This window comes from Acyrthosiphon pisum, chromosome A1 (genome assembly GCF_005508785.2).
Source record: "Acyrthosiphon pisum isolate AL4f chromosome A1, pea_aphid_22Mar2018_4r6ur, whole genome shotgun sequence".
NCBI classification, from domain to species: domain Eukaryota; kingdom Metazoa; phylum Arthropoda; class Insecta; order Hemiptera; family Aphididae; genus Acyrthosiphon; species Acyrthosiphon pisum.
Genome location: NC_042494.1, coordinates 166,449,758 through 166,470,994, shown reverse-complemented (window position 1 = coordinate 166,470,994; position 21,237 = coordinate 166,449,758). Strand labels below are relative to the sequence as shown.

At 29.1% G+C, this 21,237-nt stretch overlaps 1 protein-coding gene across 1 annotated transcript in view; it reads right to left on the bottom strand.

The window, feature by feature from the left end:
• LOC100568839 (intraflagellar transport protein 172 homolog) overlaps window positions 1–21,237 on the bottom strand; it is a 110,000-nt gene that overhangs the window by 79,593 nt on the left and 9,170 nt on the right. Inside the window, exons 5-8 of the mRNA XM_003245979.4 lie at window positions 17,760–17,847; window positions 3,890–4,113; window positions 1,822–1,989; window positions 903–1,105 (exon numbers count right to left, since the gene is read on the bottom strand). Coding sequence (XP_003246027.1) covers window positions 903–1,105; window positions 1,822–1,989; window positions 3,890–4,113; window positions 17,760–17,847 — 683 coding nt within the window. The remainder of the gene's footprint in view (window positions 1–902; window positions 1,106–1,821; window positions 1,990–3,889; window positions 4,114–17,759; window positions 17,848–21,237) is intronic.

The window sequence follows — 21,237 nt, the reverse complement described above, 5'->3', positions numbered from 1 at the left end:
TATAATGTAATGCCATGTACCAGGGGGTGAATCCAGATTTTTTTTTCGATGGGGGGGCTTAAATTGTCTTTATACTTACGATTAAATTTCCTAAATTGAAAAATAATATATATATGAAAATTTAAAGCAACAAAAAGTATGCTTGGCACCAGGAATATATAAAAGAAAAAATTGGACCCAAAATATTATATACATTATACAATTCACATATTATACATAAATAAATAATACAATCCTATTTTTAGGGATTTGGTGTGATGGGGGGGAGGTTGCGCCTACTTCGCTTCCCCCTTTTATCCAGGCCTCCCATATGTACATTAATCTTAAGAGAATTTATATCATGGGGCACATTTGACAGTAAATTATCAGCCGCATACCCTGCGAACAAAGTCTGTGCACGCCTATGTTGGTACGTAATATTGTAAAATATACCTACCGATCGCACTATCATCCGTATGGGCCAATGTTCTGGGAAAGTGTAGAGCTAGTTGTTACTGAGAATTCTCGATGATCGAGTGGGATAATTCTCATATTAATATATTATATTTTGTATAAACAACTAAATATTAAATATAATAATGATATCCTAGTTCCTAGATATGAGTCTACATAATAATATAGTCATGTCATATAAACACGTATAAGATATAAACATATTCTGACATTCTGTCGAAATTTACAATATTTGATAATTTGTTTTTAGAAAAAAATAGAACAACATTTAATGCATTATAGAATATACCTAATTATAAATTGTTATAAATATTGGGAAAAAAATTCATGAGGGGGGATCTATCCCCCTCATCCCCCCACGTTTGACCGCCACTGAGCAGTAAGCACACATTTTTATAACATAATATTATCTACTACCGTTTAAATAATGTTAGTCAACTGTTAGTTACCCAATAGCAACGTGTCTCTTGTACGACCAATCAAATATCGATCTTCACCCATTACTCGAACATCCTCGATTTCATGGCCGTATTGAGATTTAAGTATGACACCGTGTGACGATTGGTTGCTGGATTCGTTATTAAGCGGTTTCACCAAAACCTGACTTGGGCCTACATAGGTCATTTCAAATTTGTTTTTCCACACGGTCCGTCTAAAAAATATTAACTTAGCAATATAAAATGTAATCAATTATTCATGACAGTTTACATCGTACCCGAATTCACTATTGTTATTATAACTATAAAATACAAGTTTAATTTATCGTGATAAATTTTAAAAGTTTTTCGGGGCTAATAAAAGACTTGATATCACCTATACTCATATAAACTTTAATGAGGTTATTTAATGCGATTAAAAATAATATTTTTAGATACTGCGAGTAGCGCAGAGCAATATTTACAATGATGTGTTTTTTTTCTGTTTTATATTTTTTAGGGTGGTAAAAATGATAAAAATAAAGTTTTATGTTGCCATAGGTATGATATAGATTGGAAGTTGAACACAGATAGTACTTTTGAAAAGTTTTTTTTATTTTAGTTTAAATACTGTATTTAATAAATTTAATAAAAATATTTAATAAATCATGCGAAATGTCAATTTTTTTTCATTGACCTATCATTGTATGTGACTAAAATATAGTTATTTTAATAGATTTAATTAATATAAAAATAAATAAATTAGAATAAATTCGTTGTAAACAATATTAGCAAGCAATTGATATTACTCTTAAACATTACCTACATTACACAATCGCTGTGTTATGATAACCTATTGAAAATATTGATAATTTTCCAATTTATTTTTAAAAACAATTGACCACGAGTAATTAAAATAAAATATACAGTACGAAAAAATTGATTTTCTTACTTTATAACGGATTCAAAGAGTTCCATGCCTCCACATAATGTACCACAGATAATGCGTGATCCATCTCTTTTCCAAGCCAACGCTGAAACTGTATACATGTTTGGTATGTACATTACATTTTCTTCTTCCCATGTTAGTTTAGATGGGCTCCACGAGTACAATCGTAATCTGAATTAAACATTATTTTTAACCAATCATCATCACAAAACCATTGACGGATATATAAGGAAATTTTAATTTTATGTTTATTTATAATTAATTAAATGCCACTATATAGTTTTAATTTTTATAGACAAGTAATAGTTCAATTTTTCTGAACATAAATAATAATATACAATTCGTAGCTCAATAATAATAATTAATAATTGATAAGAGCGTAGTTATATAATAATGATTATACAAGTGCAAGTGTTTAACCTTATTACCATAATATTTGCTTATTTCCCACCAAAAAACATTCAACATTGTTTTTAAAATTAATTATAGGTACTGTTATGTACTTTATAGCTTTAACGTTAATATCTAAATTTGTATTTGGTTCGTCCCGTTTCATAATAATAAATAAACGAATAAGCAAATTTGCAATAATTTGAATACCTACATATTATAATGTTGTATAGTATTTGAAAATTAACTAGGTACCTGCCTACCGACTTACAAATGAAAGAAAATCCGTAGCCTTAAGATTTGTATAGTGCTTGTAAGCAATTATAACTTATACACGGTATACATGGAAATTTCCTGTATTCATTTAATGGTAATGATACGATACTTGTCTAGTAGTTAGCTGTTGGATTTAATGAAAGACGACAAAACTATAGGAGATAGTGTATTACCGTTATGAAATGTTTCCGCCATTATTTCCTGTCATTTACAGAGTATATGATTCACTATATTATGTACCTACCTATGTCTCATACGTATGTATTATAAATTTAATACCAATATATAATGTGAGTGTGAATAGCTCGTATAAGGTAAAATAAATTAAATAAACCATTAAAAGTGGTATTTTTTTTCTATAGTATATTAAAACACGCTGTATTTTTTTTTCACTTGATAGAATATTATTATTGTGTTTGATAAAAAAATATAATAAAATTAAAATAATATTAATAGAACCGTAAACGCGTAATTCTGTACAGTGTATTTATGTGGAAGAGTACAATGATTTATGTTAAAAATTATTTGCCAAAAACCATTAAATTAGCTGAAGTTGAACATTAGAGATAATTTGAAACACTATGGTTACAGAAGATATTTGAGTCGCACATTCCAAACTCATTTATCACACCCATGTTAAAAGCATGTGCACGTAGTACGTTCACGTGCTGTTCAATTATTGTACACTTTCACTAATAAGGAATGTATCCCTTTTAACTTTGATGCACATATGTTAAGCTGTGAATATCTTCAAAAGATGCACAAAGAGTGTAAAGTTACAAAAAACATGGTTAATCCAGACTCGAATGCAGGATTTAAATTATTATATGGGAAAGTAGAAAACGGGAACGTCCGTCATGTATGTAGGTCATATGATATTTCAATACCTATAATCATAATTAATATATATTGGATGACAAAATCATTGTGCAATAGAGTGAAAAATAAATTTCCAAAAGAAATATGAATAAAAAAAAAAAAGCACAACAAATATCACGATGTAGGTAGTACTAGGTACCTACTTTCAGTGAGGATGAGAGACAGTTCTGTACGACCGATTACAATTAAACTACTACATACGCTCAACAGATATAACTATTTATGATTAATTTCTAGCCATTATTATGATGAACATATTAATTTTTAATTTTTGTTTTTGATATTATTTGTGGATACTATAGCAATTCGAATACTGAAAATAAAATCTTAGTATAAAATACATTCAGTCACGATTATTTACATATTATTATTGTGTTTGAGCGTCGGTGTACAGAGTTCAAAAACGTTCAAAATGTGTTTACATTTTTTGTGTTTTTGATGTTATTCTTGAAAGTTGAGCATTTATTTCTTCTATCAAACTGTTTTATGAAAATCATCGGTAATATAATATATTTATAAATCGAACCTATTGAAACTGCCAATGACAACCGCTTGACCGCTGGGGCTACTGCAGGCCACGGTAAACTCTTTTTGGTCAGGACAGCTACTGGCTGGTGAATAGTCAAACTGTTTAGTGGATCGTCCGTTTTGGTCGTAAAACTGCACTGAAAAATCACATCCTGCCGCGATGATACATCCGGAGGCCCAAGACAACGCGTACGGAGGGACCGGATGAACAACTATGCGTCCCTGAAAGAATAAGACGTAACCGTTTAATTAATATACACGGTGAAGAATTTCGGTTAAAAATGTCAAAAAGTATTAGAGCAAAGGTATGGACACATTTATCAGAAAATCCTCAAGTTGTTTGTTACTTTGGCTTTCATATATTTATAAAAATGAATACTTACCAGTCAGTTACCCCATAGTTATTTTAACTTTTTTTATGTCACTACGTCAGTATTTTTTTATTAGTTAATAGCAATACAAATATCATGTTTTATAGAGAATATTTAAAAAATATTATATTTTATGCAATATTTTTAACAAAAATATGTTTGACATACCATTACAGTACAAACAATGAAATAAAATAAATTACTTATAAATAGTACCTAGTATGATAAATGATAAAATGTCCTTATAAATTACAGGCTGACACTCCAGAATCGTTTTTGTAAGTAATGATTTATCATTATATTCAAATTTAACACATCCATTTTAGTGACCTACTCGTTGATGAGGTAAACTCAAAACCGACTATATACAACAGAACGATTACCTAATTGACGAGTTTTTTAAACTTAGATACGAAAATGGACGAAGGTTTGTACCCGACCCAGGTGATCATTTAGTACGCCCCTGACTTCTGTTACGAAATTTTTATAGACAAACTTAAATATTTTCTTTGCGAAAATATTGTAAATATATGAGTCTCCGTTATTAGTTGGTTAATTCTAGGAAGTGTAAGAGTTATCTATTTTAACCTCTAAAAAAATACATTTTATTGGAATTAAATGATTTTTTTTTATTGCATTGTTTTTACACATTTATACATTTATACCTACCCAAATGAAAACATTTAAGTGAAATACTAGTAAAATACTGAAATACAGGATAAAATATAATAAATACAAATATGTAAAAAAAATTCTTTAAAAAGTTATTAAAAATAAAATCAAACATTCACAAGCTAATTCTTGAACAAAAAGTTTTAATTTTGTTTTTTATACTACGCCCATTTACAATTGAGGTTTAATTCATTTCTTTGCCGATCTTTTTTTCCTTAACTGCGGATAAAACGCATTCATCAGAATCGATTATCATTAAACTTTTAAATGTGTAATGTAATTTTCTTTGTATTTAAAATCAAATAATCAAATACTGAAATTCTAGAATAAATTAAATCTGATTTAAATTCATCCTAAAAATTCGTTTGTAGTTAATTTCAGAAAGAAACATGCAAAAATAGTTCACCGACTAAAATATTGCATTACTATTGAATTTTAAATACTTCATGGATAGTTTTACAATGCAGACATTTGAAAAACAGGAAGTGAAAGAATATATTCCATGTATTCACACTGTATAGGTATATTATAATGTCTGTAGCTTTGATTCATATCTCTTAGACAACACAGATAAACATATTTAACATACCTTATTGTAATTTTTTTTAGTTACAGTCTGCACTATAGAGATTATATAGTTTATAGACATTAATTTAATTCCTAAGCATAACTGTACATTGCTCCATATCTGTATTATGAAATGATTCAAATAAAATAATAATGTATTAAATAATTATTGTAAACTCAAGTTCTGTAGAGGGCCCTACTAGGTATAACTAACAATATTTTTTTCCATATCATTACAAAATAATTTCAATACAGTGCTTTCAGTTATTTATGAAAGAAAATATTAAAAATATATGGTTGGATTTAAAAATTGTAATTTTTTCCTTTCAACTTTTGAGTTTATCGGAGACACAATATATGGTAATATTGTTAAAATGAAATTGCATATTCTTATTAACCACTATACTCATTTACATTAAAGCACAAAAATAAATAAAATATTATATAAATTATATAATTGTATGATTCACTTTTTATTGGATTTTTTATAAAGGTTTGTGCGTTTGTACTAGTTTTAGGTTAAAAAATAAATACATCCAAGACGTAAGACTCAGAGGTAAGTCGTACCTTTACAAATTGTGATTTTAAAACTAAACTTCTTAAATATATAGAGAATCGTTACGGTGAAAAAAATAATCATAATATAGATAATATATTGTAAGTTGTGTTGTGCAAAAAACGTTGATATCGTTCTATTCGAAGAAAAAACTAATAGCGACCAAAAATAATAATAAATATTAAAACAAAACTAAAGCCGTACGACCACAACTAAAACTGCCACTATTCAATATCGTACCTACCTACCCATATAACACAACAATACAATGTACAATTTGTACACAATATAATATGCTCAATACTACTGTATCGATACGTTTGATTGGACACGGTTTTTGCAAAGCCAATCAAGTTTGCCGACTCGTATGACGAAGCAATTTTCAAAAAGTCCGTAATAATAATATCATATAGTATATTTACTACAACTGTATAGCGCAGAGAGACCGACGTCGCATTCGGACGTTTGGAGTCACCGTGGCGTACGAATAATGTACGACGCACACACAGGCAAACACTCGCTCACATTTATATTATTATATATGTAGCACATATAGGTACGGGGTCTGTATTATCTTCTTTATTTCCCGTCCACGTTGCATTATGTCATCCTTAAATATGTAGGTACCTACGTATTATGTGTACTTTACGTCGTGTCCTGCTCCCATTCGTTTGTCTCGTTCACGTTCACCGTATCCCGTACAGCAGAGTATATCTAATATTTTTCACCGCGTGGTCCACTCTCGATCACCACCACCCGCACGCGGTCCGGCTAAGTATTTTCCGTATAGCGAAATGTACAAAACGCACACATAATATATCGACACAAAACGATTTATGAATTCCTACGCATAGGATTATAATGTGGACGTGCAATCTCTACGGAACTATACTCTATTGTAATACTATATGACCACTTCCACTAGATTGATGAACCGTTCGCTGCAGTTAGAATACTATATGGGAAAATACACGTTTTGTCAGCACTAAAATAATTGTTTATTACGAAAAATACGTATGATTTCAAATTTGCTACAGTAGCTATATAATAATATACAATATATTAATATTATATGAGTCAAACACGAGTAAATAATATTATGTTTCACGCCATAATTTAAACATTGTTAGGTTAGGTTCGGCAGTAGGAGGCATGCATTGTTTCGTTACGAAATCCAACGGAATATTAAGATGATGAAACAGCTGATCGACTGAATATTAACAGCGGTTATATCCGAGGTGTCTTTTTTTCAAGTCGTTTTTTGAGTGTTTTTAAAGATCATTTTTATCAGTCGAGCGCACATTTTTTTTTAACGGGCGCGGGTTGTTACAGCCCGGTTTTGTATGTCCAAGACTTAAGCTAAGCCAAGGATTTTCACCCCCCCCCCTCCCTGCCCGGCGACCTGAGCGAGCGCCACAGCAATCGTCCCGAAACCGATGTCGCGTTATTCGCTTTGCGGCCTATCGCAAAACACTTCGCGGCAGCCGTCGGTGGTGGGACGGAAAGCTGACGGGCAGAATGACTGAAAAGGGTTGTTGTTGTTGTAGTAGTAGCAGTAACAGAGGAGAAAATAATAATGAAATGTATAAATCGAACTGCCTGCGAGTGCGTGCGCGCACACCGTCTGATATAATATTATAATATATTATTATTATTGCTCGCGGACCGATGTGCCGATGCCTATAAATGCGTACAATGTATTATTATTATTATTATTATTATGATGAACAATATTGTTATATCGCTTCGACGCTTCGTGTCTTGACCGATATAATATTTTAATAACATTGTGGTGTTATTATTATTGTACGCCGGTCTTGTTAATTAAGGGTACTTTTAAGATATTATATTATTCAGAGTACGTATTCGAATACTGTCTTTCAAAAGTATTTGCATATAAATACAAATACATTTTAAAAGTATTCAAATTAATTTACAAGTACTCTTTTGTTTATATTAAAATATAAATATTAATTGTATACGCGTTTATCACAAAGATGTACTTAAAATTATTAATAAATATTTAAACGAAACAACTGATAAATACATTCCAATTTAGAATAATTAATTTAATAATTTCAGATGTCTCATAGGTACCTGTTATATTCTCAAGTTCAACTTCACCTAGGTAGGTATAAATTATAGCTATTGTGTCATCTGCATATTTGATGAAATCTTCTATAGTTGTAGAAGCATTATAAAATATTATTTTAAGATAGTATAATGTACATATGAAACAAAAATATTGGTCGTTGCAATACAACGGTAAAAAGAAAAAAAGGGGGTAAGTGGATGTCGCTCTGCTGTACAGTAGGTTACAAGTGGGTGAGTCACTGTAATGGATGTTGTTAAATTTGAATTCAATGATACCTATAATATCATTGTATAAGAAAAACGATTTCGAGCGAAAACGGTCAGACAGCCTGTGATAATACTAAGCATAATTGATTATATCATTGTGAATAAAGTAATTTATATATTTACCTATTTACATGGAACCTTGTTTTAAATTTTTAATCCTTATCTATAAAAGTTGAACATTTCATACATTTTTAATAACAAAATAATTGTTAAATTTTAAATTTTAAATTTGACAAATTCGAACTTTAAATGCTTATAAAAAAAAATTGTGCGGTAAAATTTTATGGTGTATAGAAAATGAAAATATAAACATTCAGTAAAATTTTCACTGTTCAAACTGATTTTGCGTAAAAATTTCCGTTTTTCCTTATTTTTAAATTGTTTTTTCCCGGCGCTTTTGAAAACTATTGATAATTTTGAAATTTTACCTCCTGAATGCACCTACGACCTACCTACTAGATTAACTTTCCCATCAAACAAGATACCTACTATTGAAGAAAATCGAAGCAGTTTTACTGCCTAAAATCGTGATGACAGAAACAAAAATAAATTAAAAAATTAAAAATAAAAACACACTCATTGTAAAATCAATACATTCATTGCTCCGCTCAGAATCTAAAGAGTACTCAGTTTTCTGTAAAAGTAAAAGTATTTGAAAAGTATATTTAATTGAAATGACAAAAAAGTATTTAAATACAAGCATTCGAATTCTTAACAAGATTGCCCATAATAATATCGAAAAGGTGACACTCTGACACATCGTGGAAAGATCACGCCTGTTTGAATACCTATAAGGAGTGATTTTTTAAGCATGGACTCCCTATTTACATTCCGTTTACTATTACATTTATTAAAATTCTGATTTTTTGAATTTTTAATTGTACCTTAGACCATATTTTCAAATGACTGATATTTCTTATGCTACTTAAGGAGTGTCCTGTGACCTGTGGTGATGCAAATTTATATTTAGTGAATAATTTTATTGAAAATGTGGAGGTGTCTAAATCAAAATAGTAAATTCTAAGTTATTAAAATGATTATAAGTACTATACCAAATAATAATAATATAACTTAAATGCAATATTATAATATGTAGTATTTATTATACTCAATTTTACAAATAATTTATATTGATAGATTATTAGGTAATAGTAAATATCAAAATGTTCAAATCATCTAAGCCCCATAGCCACTTAGCACATTACCATAGACTCAAAAACTCAAAAACTATTCGCTCGAAAATTCTCAAAAGAAATATCTGCCGAATCTTCAAAAGTGAAACAGGGGTAATCCCATTTAAAAAACAAAAGTTTGTATTTTCACATCCCATTAATAGTGGTACGAAAAAACTCGAGCATTCAAAAATATATTGGTCTTCGAGTGTATTTGAAAATTCCAAAAATTTCAATTTCAATAACGGTACATGCGTGATTTGAGCTGCAAATACGAATAAGGCGAGCATGCTTAAAAAATCTACCCGTTCGCGTGTGTTCGCCGTTTCTCGGGGGGGGCTGGTCGTGATTTAGGTCCCGTCAATAAAACAAGATACTCAGGTATACGTCTACCAATATAATATAATACTACCCGATGTAACATCGACGTGTGTACCTTGGCCCGTTTTCCGCGGGCAATGCGGCCTCCCACATTATAATATTATCAAACCCTCTAGGATTTCCTCGAAATCGTCGCCATCCGCGTTGGAAACAGACACGTTTGCGCGTAACTGAGTACCTATGAAATAGGTACACAACTATATATCGATTTCTGGCAACGCTTTTGATAGCTTCGCGATAACCACGCGTACATGATATGCGTTCACATAAACCATGATATACAATATGGCATTGTCTCGGCTACAACATAATTAACAATATAATACCTAGGTATATAATAGTGTATTATAATATAATATAATTATATTATTGTATTAATGTATAGAATAATATAATAATAAAGTCAGCGTCGGAGAACGTCCTAAACCCCCCAAACCCACTCTGCGCAGTCGTTCAGTCCCGTGTTCCTGAAAGCGTTTCGGCGATTTTATTTTTAATTTTTTTAATTTTTTTCACGTTCAATAGTGTATTATAATATTACGTGGCACGACAACGGATTTTAATCCCTCAACGGGGTTTTTTTTTTAAATTTATTTATTTATTAGAGAGCGTTTTGTTTTGAGTTACACGTTTTTAAACACTCATTTGAAATTTCACATTTTACACACGTATACTTTAAAAAGGATATTTGTTTCAAGATTAAAAATACAATATTACCTACATCCCATAATCCTAAAAAAGTCAAAATAGCCGTTTCATAAATGCAATCACGTTATACAGTATATTTTTTTTTCAACTCAGCTAACGGATAAAATTGTAGTCACAAAATACAAATACAATAATACTATATATTATGCGTACCATGAATAAAACAAAAACGTGATTGGTTTACATCAATAAAATACTTTTTAATATTATTATTTTCATTTACTACAAAATATTCGTTTGGGATCACATCGTATTGGATATTATGATGTTTTCTAATACCTAAAATAGACCACAGTATAAATTGTGTGATTTGATTTGTTCGTGTTGTTCTATTCAAAAATAAAGAGTGTAGTGATTAAATTAAAGGTACAGATACTTAATTGTCATCAGTTAGCTTTGTATACGATTCGATACATTATAAAATATAATAAGAAAATGCCTATTGTCACTATATAGCGTTAATATAAAATATAAGCCTATTAGACAAACAGTGAATAAATGTATGATTTGACCGAAGAACGCAAAAATTATCTAAATATATGATATTTTACACAGTCTAGGGCCTATTTACTTTAAAATTAATTATTATACAAGTTCAAATTGATGAGGTATTGGAGTATTTGATTTGGGTAGGTACTGTTGATGAACAATATCGATCAAAAACGTACTACCAAATAATTGTTGTGATTATAATATTTTGTCAATGTTGATACTTTTCATGAATGATTAGACCATTAGACGATTAATGATGTTTGATTATAGTATTGTTTGATGCACTGAAAGCTTTGTGCATTATTTGTTTTATCTCATAACTTAAAACGTACTGTACACATCAAAATAATATGAATAAATAAATAATTCTTAGACACATACTTTAATAACTATTATAGTTCAATACCGTACGATTTATTTTAAATGGCAAAATTTAAATCGTTGCGAAACGAAAATAATATTTCAGTTTTAGTTAAATGAATTAGTAGCTAAAAAAAAAAATTGGTAGGGACATTTTGTAGACGCTTCTACTATTTTAACAGTATTAAATTTCAATATATTATAATATTATAGGTAGCTTAGATAATGTTATATTTTATAATTATTAAAATGTGTATACAATGTGCCTAATAATATGTACCTAGATAAAGACAACAGATAAAAAGAAACTGAAAATCGTTAGGTAACGAAATTTTGTAGTGATTCAATATTATTTATTATTAAATAATGTAATAATAATAATATTATAATATTATGTCAGTTACCTACATATACCTCTGTTAATATACCTATTATGTAGGTATATTTTTACTGATTATATATATTTTCTAATATTTTCAAACTTGATATTGGTTTATGTTTGTATTTCTATCTTTGGAAAAACTATTTTCATTGATAAGTATATTTAACAAGACAAGACAGTAGGTATTCCTTAACTTTCAAACGAGTTATCTTAATTGGACTCACAAGCTATTATCATTGTGCGAAACAACGTTATTACAATCAAAAAATAATTGATGAATCTGTTGGGAAAGTTAAACTTTGTTTTTATTGCAGTTCCGAGTAAGAAACAGTAACGTATTTAGTGGTGCAAATGGAAGGGGGGTGGGAATCACACATTCACACCAATATTAAATTATAGTGACACATTTTTGGTATCGACATGTTTTAATTTATAAAAGATTATTACCAATAGATAATTTATAAATATTAATATATGAAATATGATTATTATTTATCTCTTATTATTATCCATGATCTTGATTTCGTTAGGAATTAATTTATACTTGAATATAAAGTTATATAATGTTTACAATATTTTTCTTTTATAATTCACAGTTACATATCAAAATGTCATAAATTACAGTTTATTTTGATTGTTGAATAATTCCTCTTCTTATAATATATAATTTTATTCATTGGTGCATAAACAGCCTAATACTTTCTTAACGACTCAAGTGTCCCAACCGAAAGTGTTAATTTATTAACCACCGTATACATATAATGTATATAATACGACGCACCTTTATAGGTAGTCAATTATTGACGATAAATTAGATATTTTTTTTAACTATTTCTCGCCATATACAGATGTACCTAATCAAAATATCATCATAGGCCATTGCACTTTAGCATCGGGCGTGTGGATTATGTAAATTAAACCCGATCAAGTCCCCCTTTTGGGCCTAACCTCAGCGCCACGAGCGGTCATCAGACTCAGGAGTGCCGTATAATATTTGTGATTCGATCCGTCCACGGTCAAATATCGTTATGCGTGTCAGGTGAACCCGAGTCAGTTGACCAGTTCCATCCCCGCAGGAGCTGCTTCTCGATTTAGCGCCTTCAATAATATTATTATTTGTCATCGAGTCCCCCCCCCCCCAACGTCTTGTCAACAGACCCAACTATCGGCAGTTATCACGAATCCGGACGAAACCTTCGTTATTGCAGCTGATCGCGATGTCGTTATTGACGGCGTCCGCGCGTGTCACTATAGCGGCATGTCCCGTCTTCGCCGTGCACGTGCCGGTCATGACATTATCACTTAAGTCGTGACAGCCGAGTTTACGTAATGTCACGCATTATGTAGGTAAATTTATTTGTTTTTGACGCGACCCGTTGAAAGGACGTCAGCGAACTATTTGTTTTTTTGTCCCAGAGTCACGCGAAACCTAGCAAATTTTACCAGTTCACAATAATAATTATAGTCATAATAATATTTCTAAAATTACTGTGTGAAATTACATCTTACAAAATTTGAAGGTAAGATTATTATCTAGGGCGTCGCATAGGCGTTATGTTATATTTTTTTTTTAAAGCGAGTTATGAGTATTTCAAGATGTACAAACCATGTACATATGGTATCACAATATATACCTACAGTGCTCGAATTGGGAAATATTAAGTAGAGGAGCTCAATTCAACGATTTAAAAACTGCGTTCCAAGCGCGCAATTACTCAACGCAGACATGTGGGGGCCTTGCCCCCCACGCTCCTGTTTTACATACATTTTGAATACCACTTTTCAGCAACACATTTTGAATTCCAAATTCTAATTTCCAAATCACAGTTTGATAGCAATAACTACATCTTACATTGTTACAGTAGAAAAAAAATTAATAATAATCTACCTGTTTATTCAATATACTAAAATGATAAAAAAATTAATAATTATTGTTTTTGATTTAAAAAGAACCACATATTTTGATAAGTATAAAAAAGTTTAAAAATTCAAAAATTCAAAAACACCGATAAATGATAGCCATAACTGAAACTGATAAAATTTCATTTGGAACACGATTTAAGATAGTACTAGCCCACACCAGTATCTGTGCCTTAGATAATATACTTGTATATGATTTATGATCTGTGAAGTGTGAACTACTGATTATAGGCAAAACACAGGGTGATATTATAATTAATTAATAAAATAATATCAAAAATAATTTTGATATGAAAAATAGTAAAACTGGTTATATAAGACGTGTATAACTGACATCAATTGAAATCCACATTTTAATGAAAATTATTTCGGATATTAGTTTGTGCCGTCCCCCCATCCAAGTAAAAAAAATAGAAGGGGTACCTACGCAAAAAAAAATAAAATAGTATGGAAACTCCGCCACCCTGCCCCCCCCCCCCCATTCGAGCACTGACAATATATTGATATAATATATTTTCTCGCAGACCTCTAAATTATTTGTCAGTGTTATACATCTATCGAATGCACTATCGCGGTGCGTTTTGTTTCTTTCGAGTATGTACGCGAATGTGTATGTATCTATCGAGTATGTGTCACGTCGAACTTAACATCCTATACTTTATAAATAGCTCGTTGTCGCAAATTTATACTTTATGAGTTATAACAATTTAATCCCAAACCAGTGCTACGTACAAATGTCAATCTTTGACGTAATTTAAACCAATATGATACATATAAGTTAAACGCGAACAAGAACGTTTTTCATACGCGCGAACTTATGCAAACCACGTACACGTCAAACCATGTTCTAAGAACAAGTCGGATTCACAACCACCTGTGTCATCCGTCATGTCGTGCGTGGTGTCAAAATCGAACTAGGTACAACCCTGGAAATGTGTTGGAAAATAGATGGATGATTCATGACACGACTACATATTATAACGATATGACTTACTCCTTAAGCCAGCTAAACAATAATTATGTTCTTCGATCTCGGTATAAAGTAAATGACACGTAGACCGTGGTATAAAATATGCCTGAATAGGAATCGTGGTATATAATGACCACTACCTTGACCACGGTTCATATTATTGTAGGTATACGCGCGATACTATCACTACCGATCGCTGCCGATCGCTTTCTTCTCTTCCACCCCGCCGTCCAACAATAATTCTTGGTGATCAAACCGTTTTTGCGTCGTCGTTTATGGGTGCATTAAGAGGTTGTGTAATGCGAAGATTTTCCGACGAAAATAGAGTTTTGCATATAAGACGTCTGATGTATGCATTTAGGTATACGTTTTAACGTACATTTTTTCGAGCGTCATCGCGTCTTCCGGTCTGACGAATCGCTCGAGGATTACGGAATCGAGGGCACCGCGTCTAGGTAAGACGCAAATAATGTTAGTTATATTATTTGAGTTAATATAGAGTTAGATTATTAATATTATAATGTATTTAAAGTTAATATATTATTGTAGTTGCCCATGATGTGGTGTGTGTTAGTGTTTGTGGTGTGTAAAAGTAAAACCTTGATAAAAAATAGTGATGGACGATGGTGTGATAAAAAATATTTTTTTAATTGATCTTAAGCCGGAGATAGTTACCTAGGTACTTACCCAAACTGTGTATCAAGGCTCCAAGGATAATAATATAATACTATTATAGGTATTATAAGTAATTCGACATTTTCTTTCTGTGTTCATAATAATTTTAGAGACACCAAGTTGTTGCGAAGAGACGAAGGAACCGTGGAATGAAAAAGTTTGAATACCTCTAGGCTCTAGTCAATAGAAATTATCGTCATAGGTACTCAATAGTTTGTGTATTAGATTTGGCAAAAAAAACTTCACTCTGTATAATACAGTCAGCAGGTATACTCAACGGATACGTATTTAGAAAAGGGCCTAATGATGGGTGACCGGTCTTATCGATAGCACTTTTTTGCAATTGTATTCGTAATTCTTTTTACTGATATTCTAATTTTATCGGAAAACTTTGTTTTTTTAATCTCGTTATTGTGCATACGAATTGTGTACTGACTTCTAAGGGCCATTATCAAGTTCCTCGAAGATAAAATTTGTTTATTTTCCTTAGTTTAATTATACGACAAATCGAATAAAATTAATTTGTATTGTCAGCAATAAGATAGAAAAAAAATAGAACGGGACCGTAAAGATCCTGAATTATTCAGACGTCTCTGGTAAAATATGTCAATTTTTTTTCACCCTAGTCTTTTTATGCTTTACAATATTAATGATGGGGTTAAAATACTATAATTTGTTTGCTCATAGTAAGTAATGTAGACATTGGTTTCAAAATGATTTAATTTTAATGAACATAGTTTAGTTTAATTTAAAAAAAAACGTATGGTTTTATTTTAAATAAAACTCAACGTTAGTAATATTTTATGTCTCTTTAGTCTTTTTAATACACTGAAAGGTTCCTACCTACTTTTTATATTATTATTGAAAAATCATAATATATCAAATCTACATATTTTGTATAACAATCAGTTATATCTATTATAATATATTTTATGTTTCAATCAAAAAATGTATGTAATTTTCTATATTATTTTTCGTTTTTTGTTTTCTTTTTTTTTAATAAATTTGTATGCATTTAAAAAACAATTTTAAAACAATACATTTATTTAGATTAGATCATAGTTCATCATAGGTAAAATTTAAAAACTTGACACATACTTTCTGATATTATTTTCACTGATCATCTAAAAGATAATATACATAACAATTGACTTATACAAAGAATAATCTGTATAATGGCATTGCTATACATTCAAAACACATCATTAGTATTACGAAACGTTGCATATTTACCAGAGCATAATATCGAGGAATCTCATAATGGATGCGATGAAGAATAAAATATGACATCTGCACAGAAATTCGTGGGAAAAAAACCGTCAATATAAAATATGAAGAACGCCTCGTCGGCTTTTATTGTCAATTAATTCCAAGGTACAATTGAATAATAACCATGGTTGGCAATAAACGGATTCTTTCTGTCGTTGTTTCGAAAAATACATTTTTCCACAAACGACCATATATTGATTTTTCGTTTATCAGTTACACACAAATTAATTTTATAATGTGTAACAGGTTAGCTATTAAGTATTATATCGTGAAAAACATTTATACCACAATATCACCATGGTGATATCAGTATTATGACATATCTGCATTCATTACTTCAGTTCCCTTGATAATCATAGTTGTTGTGGTTTAACTTATTGTACAACTTTAATATAAGTTTAAAATTTGGTTTGGAAATTATTTTATAAAGGGCAACCGATTAATGGTTATGGAATAGGTACTTAATTAGAAACCGTCCCCCGAGGGTTGGAAACGGTCCTAATTTTAGGGACTAAACATTGGCAATCTGCATACCCATATTTATTACATTCATACCCTAGTTTACCTACCATTCTATAGAGCAAACTAACTGAAATTCACCAAAAACATCATTTAATCTCCTTATTTCATTGAAAATCAGTATTTATGTATTGTTTTATTGTTATTAACTGAGTTATAAAATAGTTTTATATTATTAAAACATTACGATCTATAGACTATACATTATTTCAAGATATTATTAAAAAACCCCTTTGTTCATAAAAATATAAAGAAATATACTTGAAATTACTAATAAAAAAGAACAAAAATAATTTTTCTCTATAATTTAATTTAAATTGTAACACGTCATATATTATTCAACTATTTTTTTTATAAATAATAAATATATAATAACGTACCAAATAGGAAGTTTTTCAATAAATAGGTTCTTTAAAATAAGAGTTTCAGTAGTCTAAGCTATAGTTTTGTAAATTCAAATATTTGATTTTATAAATTAGTAAAATAAACTAACCTGTTGTTCAGTTGATGACCCTTCTGTGATTATGTATCTCACGATCGATCCGTCTGCATGTCCTGATATAAACGCTGTTCCACGTGTACTAAAAATAGAAGTAATTAAAATTGAATTCATGACATTATTGTATGAAATTATCTATATTTTGTAATCATTGTTAAATTTAATTAAAATATTGAACGCAGACTATATTATAATGCATGTAACAATGGGTATTTGAATATTATTATTAACATTATTTATGTTCTTATGAATATACTAAATCTCCAGTGGTAGAAAAACAAATTAGTTTATACTAATTTAAATATATCAAATATATTATAATATAATTTTATAATTAATTTTATAATTATATTACATTATAAAAATTATATTTTATAATCGTAATAGTTATTCAATGAGCTAAAATGCCAAATATACCTACAATAACAGATGTATGATAAGGTTATCACCAAGTAGACACCGTATAAAAAATTGAACTTTTAAAATAATAATAATATAATTTAAACAAAATATAACAATCACATATTTCAACTGCCTAGTACTTAATGTCAAATATCAAAATATTTATTGATAATGTATGTTTTATTACCTACATTAATTATATTTTGAATAATTTGGTATTTTATGATTATATTAATAATTTTCGATTAGTACATTATTATCATGAATGATTAATATCTTTAAAACGAACCCAATGCCGTCTGTACTCTGTTTAAGTTCTGAAAAATGTTGAATTATTTTTTACATTAAAACATTCTTCATGAAATCAAACAACCCTACATGATTTAAATATGCGTGAATTTACCCGAATATGAAGCTTTTATAATATTTTTGTCTAAAATATTTTTACATTTTATAAAGAATAAATTACTGTACAATTAAATATTTTGAATGGTCAGAGAAAAATTTAAATGATGAACACAATCCTATTCCGTGTTATAGAGAAATAAAATACCTATATCTTATATTGTGCATATTATTGTGTAGGAAATTTAAATTTTTAATTAAACCAAGGTACTCTCATATTTCCAAAACAAAGATAATTTATTATAATAAATAGTTTTAAATTAACTTTAGCCTTTAACATCTTGATGGAATACAAAATATAAAACGATTGCACATTAATTGCTCTGTACAATCATTTTATTTTCCATGCTGCAAATGTTGATGTTATTTTATTTTTAATCAACTATATTTTATATAAGATTATAGTACTTATACAAATATTAATTAGGTAAAATAAATTGTTTATTTCACCTTTGTACCATTGCTCAAAAAAATGTATTATATAGTCCCGAAATTGTATATAACTAAAGACGACTATAGATGCCTATTTATTTAAATGTATCATTAAATTAAATATACTATTTACAGTCCTCTAATATTGATAAGCAAATAAAATATGATCTGTAATATATATCACAATAATATAAATAATAATAATATCTTTAATATTAATATTGTACAAAATTCTGATTTTGGTATTTCCCTGTGTCGACTAAAATATAGTTATAGTTGGATTTTAGCTAATTTGATTCGACTAATCCAATACAGATACTATTTGAAGTTATATTGCCTAATCCAATTCAATATGTCAAATTGATATAATTGCTTTTACAGTAAACACATGATAATATTATATAGTGTATACTGGCTGCTGTATGAAATACATAGGAATTGTACAAAATAATATGAGATAATATTGTACGTCAAAAAAAAACTACGACTCGACTATCTCGACTCATATGTTATTACGACCCATATATTATAGTATTATGCGCATTATAAATATTGCTAAGTTATATTATAGTAAAACCAACAATGTGCTTGTTAGTCTTATCCATATTAACGAAACGCTTATTGAACGTACGGACACCAAAAGGTTTCCATTTGTGAACCTATACGTACTAGTTACATGATATACAAAAAATCTCCAAAAGTTTCATGTTCTACTTTGTATTTTGAGTTGGCTTTCATATATTTATAGTACCTTGAATAGGTAATTTATGTTTTTTTTTTTTTTAGTAGTTTGCTTAAACATATAACTGCAATAAATATTTAAGAGTTGTAAGCAAATGCGGATTGTATTTAATATGCATGATAATATTCTCAGGAGATTCGTTTTTATGATGTAGTTAAATCTATCCTTTCAAACTCAATATCACAATATTGTAAAAACATTAAGTAAGTTGACATAATTAAATAAATAAAAATCAATATACACGATACAATTAATGAATAACACATACAACATTAGTCTCCTAAACTGTGTATTTCACTAATTATAATTTTGAAATAATTGGTATCGATAATTTTTGCCTAACTATATGATCTGAAATAATATCACATATAACAGTGCATAATATACTAAAACAACATTCAACCAATAATTCGCCATATCAGTTGAATATCAAACATTGAAAAAGAAAATATGTACCTACCTAATCTACAGCCATGAAATGACATATCGTAATCCTTTATTTATTTTCCCTGTTTCACATCTATTGTTTCCCGTATCCAATCAAGTACATAAAGAATACCATAACGTATAACTTTTAGTAGACAAAAGTTATAACATAATAATATGTACTTATGTCGCTTATCACGTTCAATCTTGCATTTATAATTTCGTATTAAACAAATATTCAAAAGTACAATATATACCATAATATAGGTAACATAACAATTCAAAATAATATGCGGTAGGTGCAACAATAATTAATAAAGTTCTTCTACGTATAAACTTTTAGTCAACTTCTAGCGAAATTATACCTATATTGTGAAGAATGTTATAATATTGTTAAATTAAAATTTACAATTTTAATATTACGGTCATATTTAATTATGCATTATTGTCATCTTCCAGAACACATGTATAGTAGAGATTAAATAATTTATATAATGAAGTAGGCTTATTATAAAATTAATATTTACTCTACATCAACATACGTTTATGTGTGTGTATTAAATACTTAAGAACAATGTAGCGTAATTTATTTAAATGGAGTATTATGTAAGTCATTGTTTAAACTCTGAAACTGTTTTAAATTTTTTTTTTGAACCTGGAAAGTCATTTTTATAAATTATAATAGTTTTTTTTTTAAAAAAAAAAAATATATATATATGGTTTTATTCCTGGGTCCTCTTAGACCAAATGTTTTTGGTAAAAAAAAAACGACAATCACTTTTCTCCAAATATACTATTAGGAAGTGGGAAAATTTCCCATGGGGTATAAATGAACAAAAATATTCTGTACAATTTAATTTTATGATACAAAATAAAGGGGTGATACTCAAAGAAAATAGTTTCTACACTTGTGTACATTTCCAGTAATATATTTATATATGTAACATACCTAATTGATTTTTTGTTTTGTGGAATACTAAAAAAAAAAAAAAAAAAATGGATACATTTAGTCATAAAGCCATCGACGCATTGAACCAAAAAAAATTACGTACATTTGACGTGACC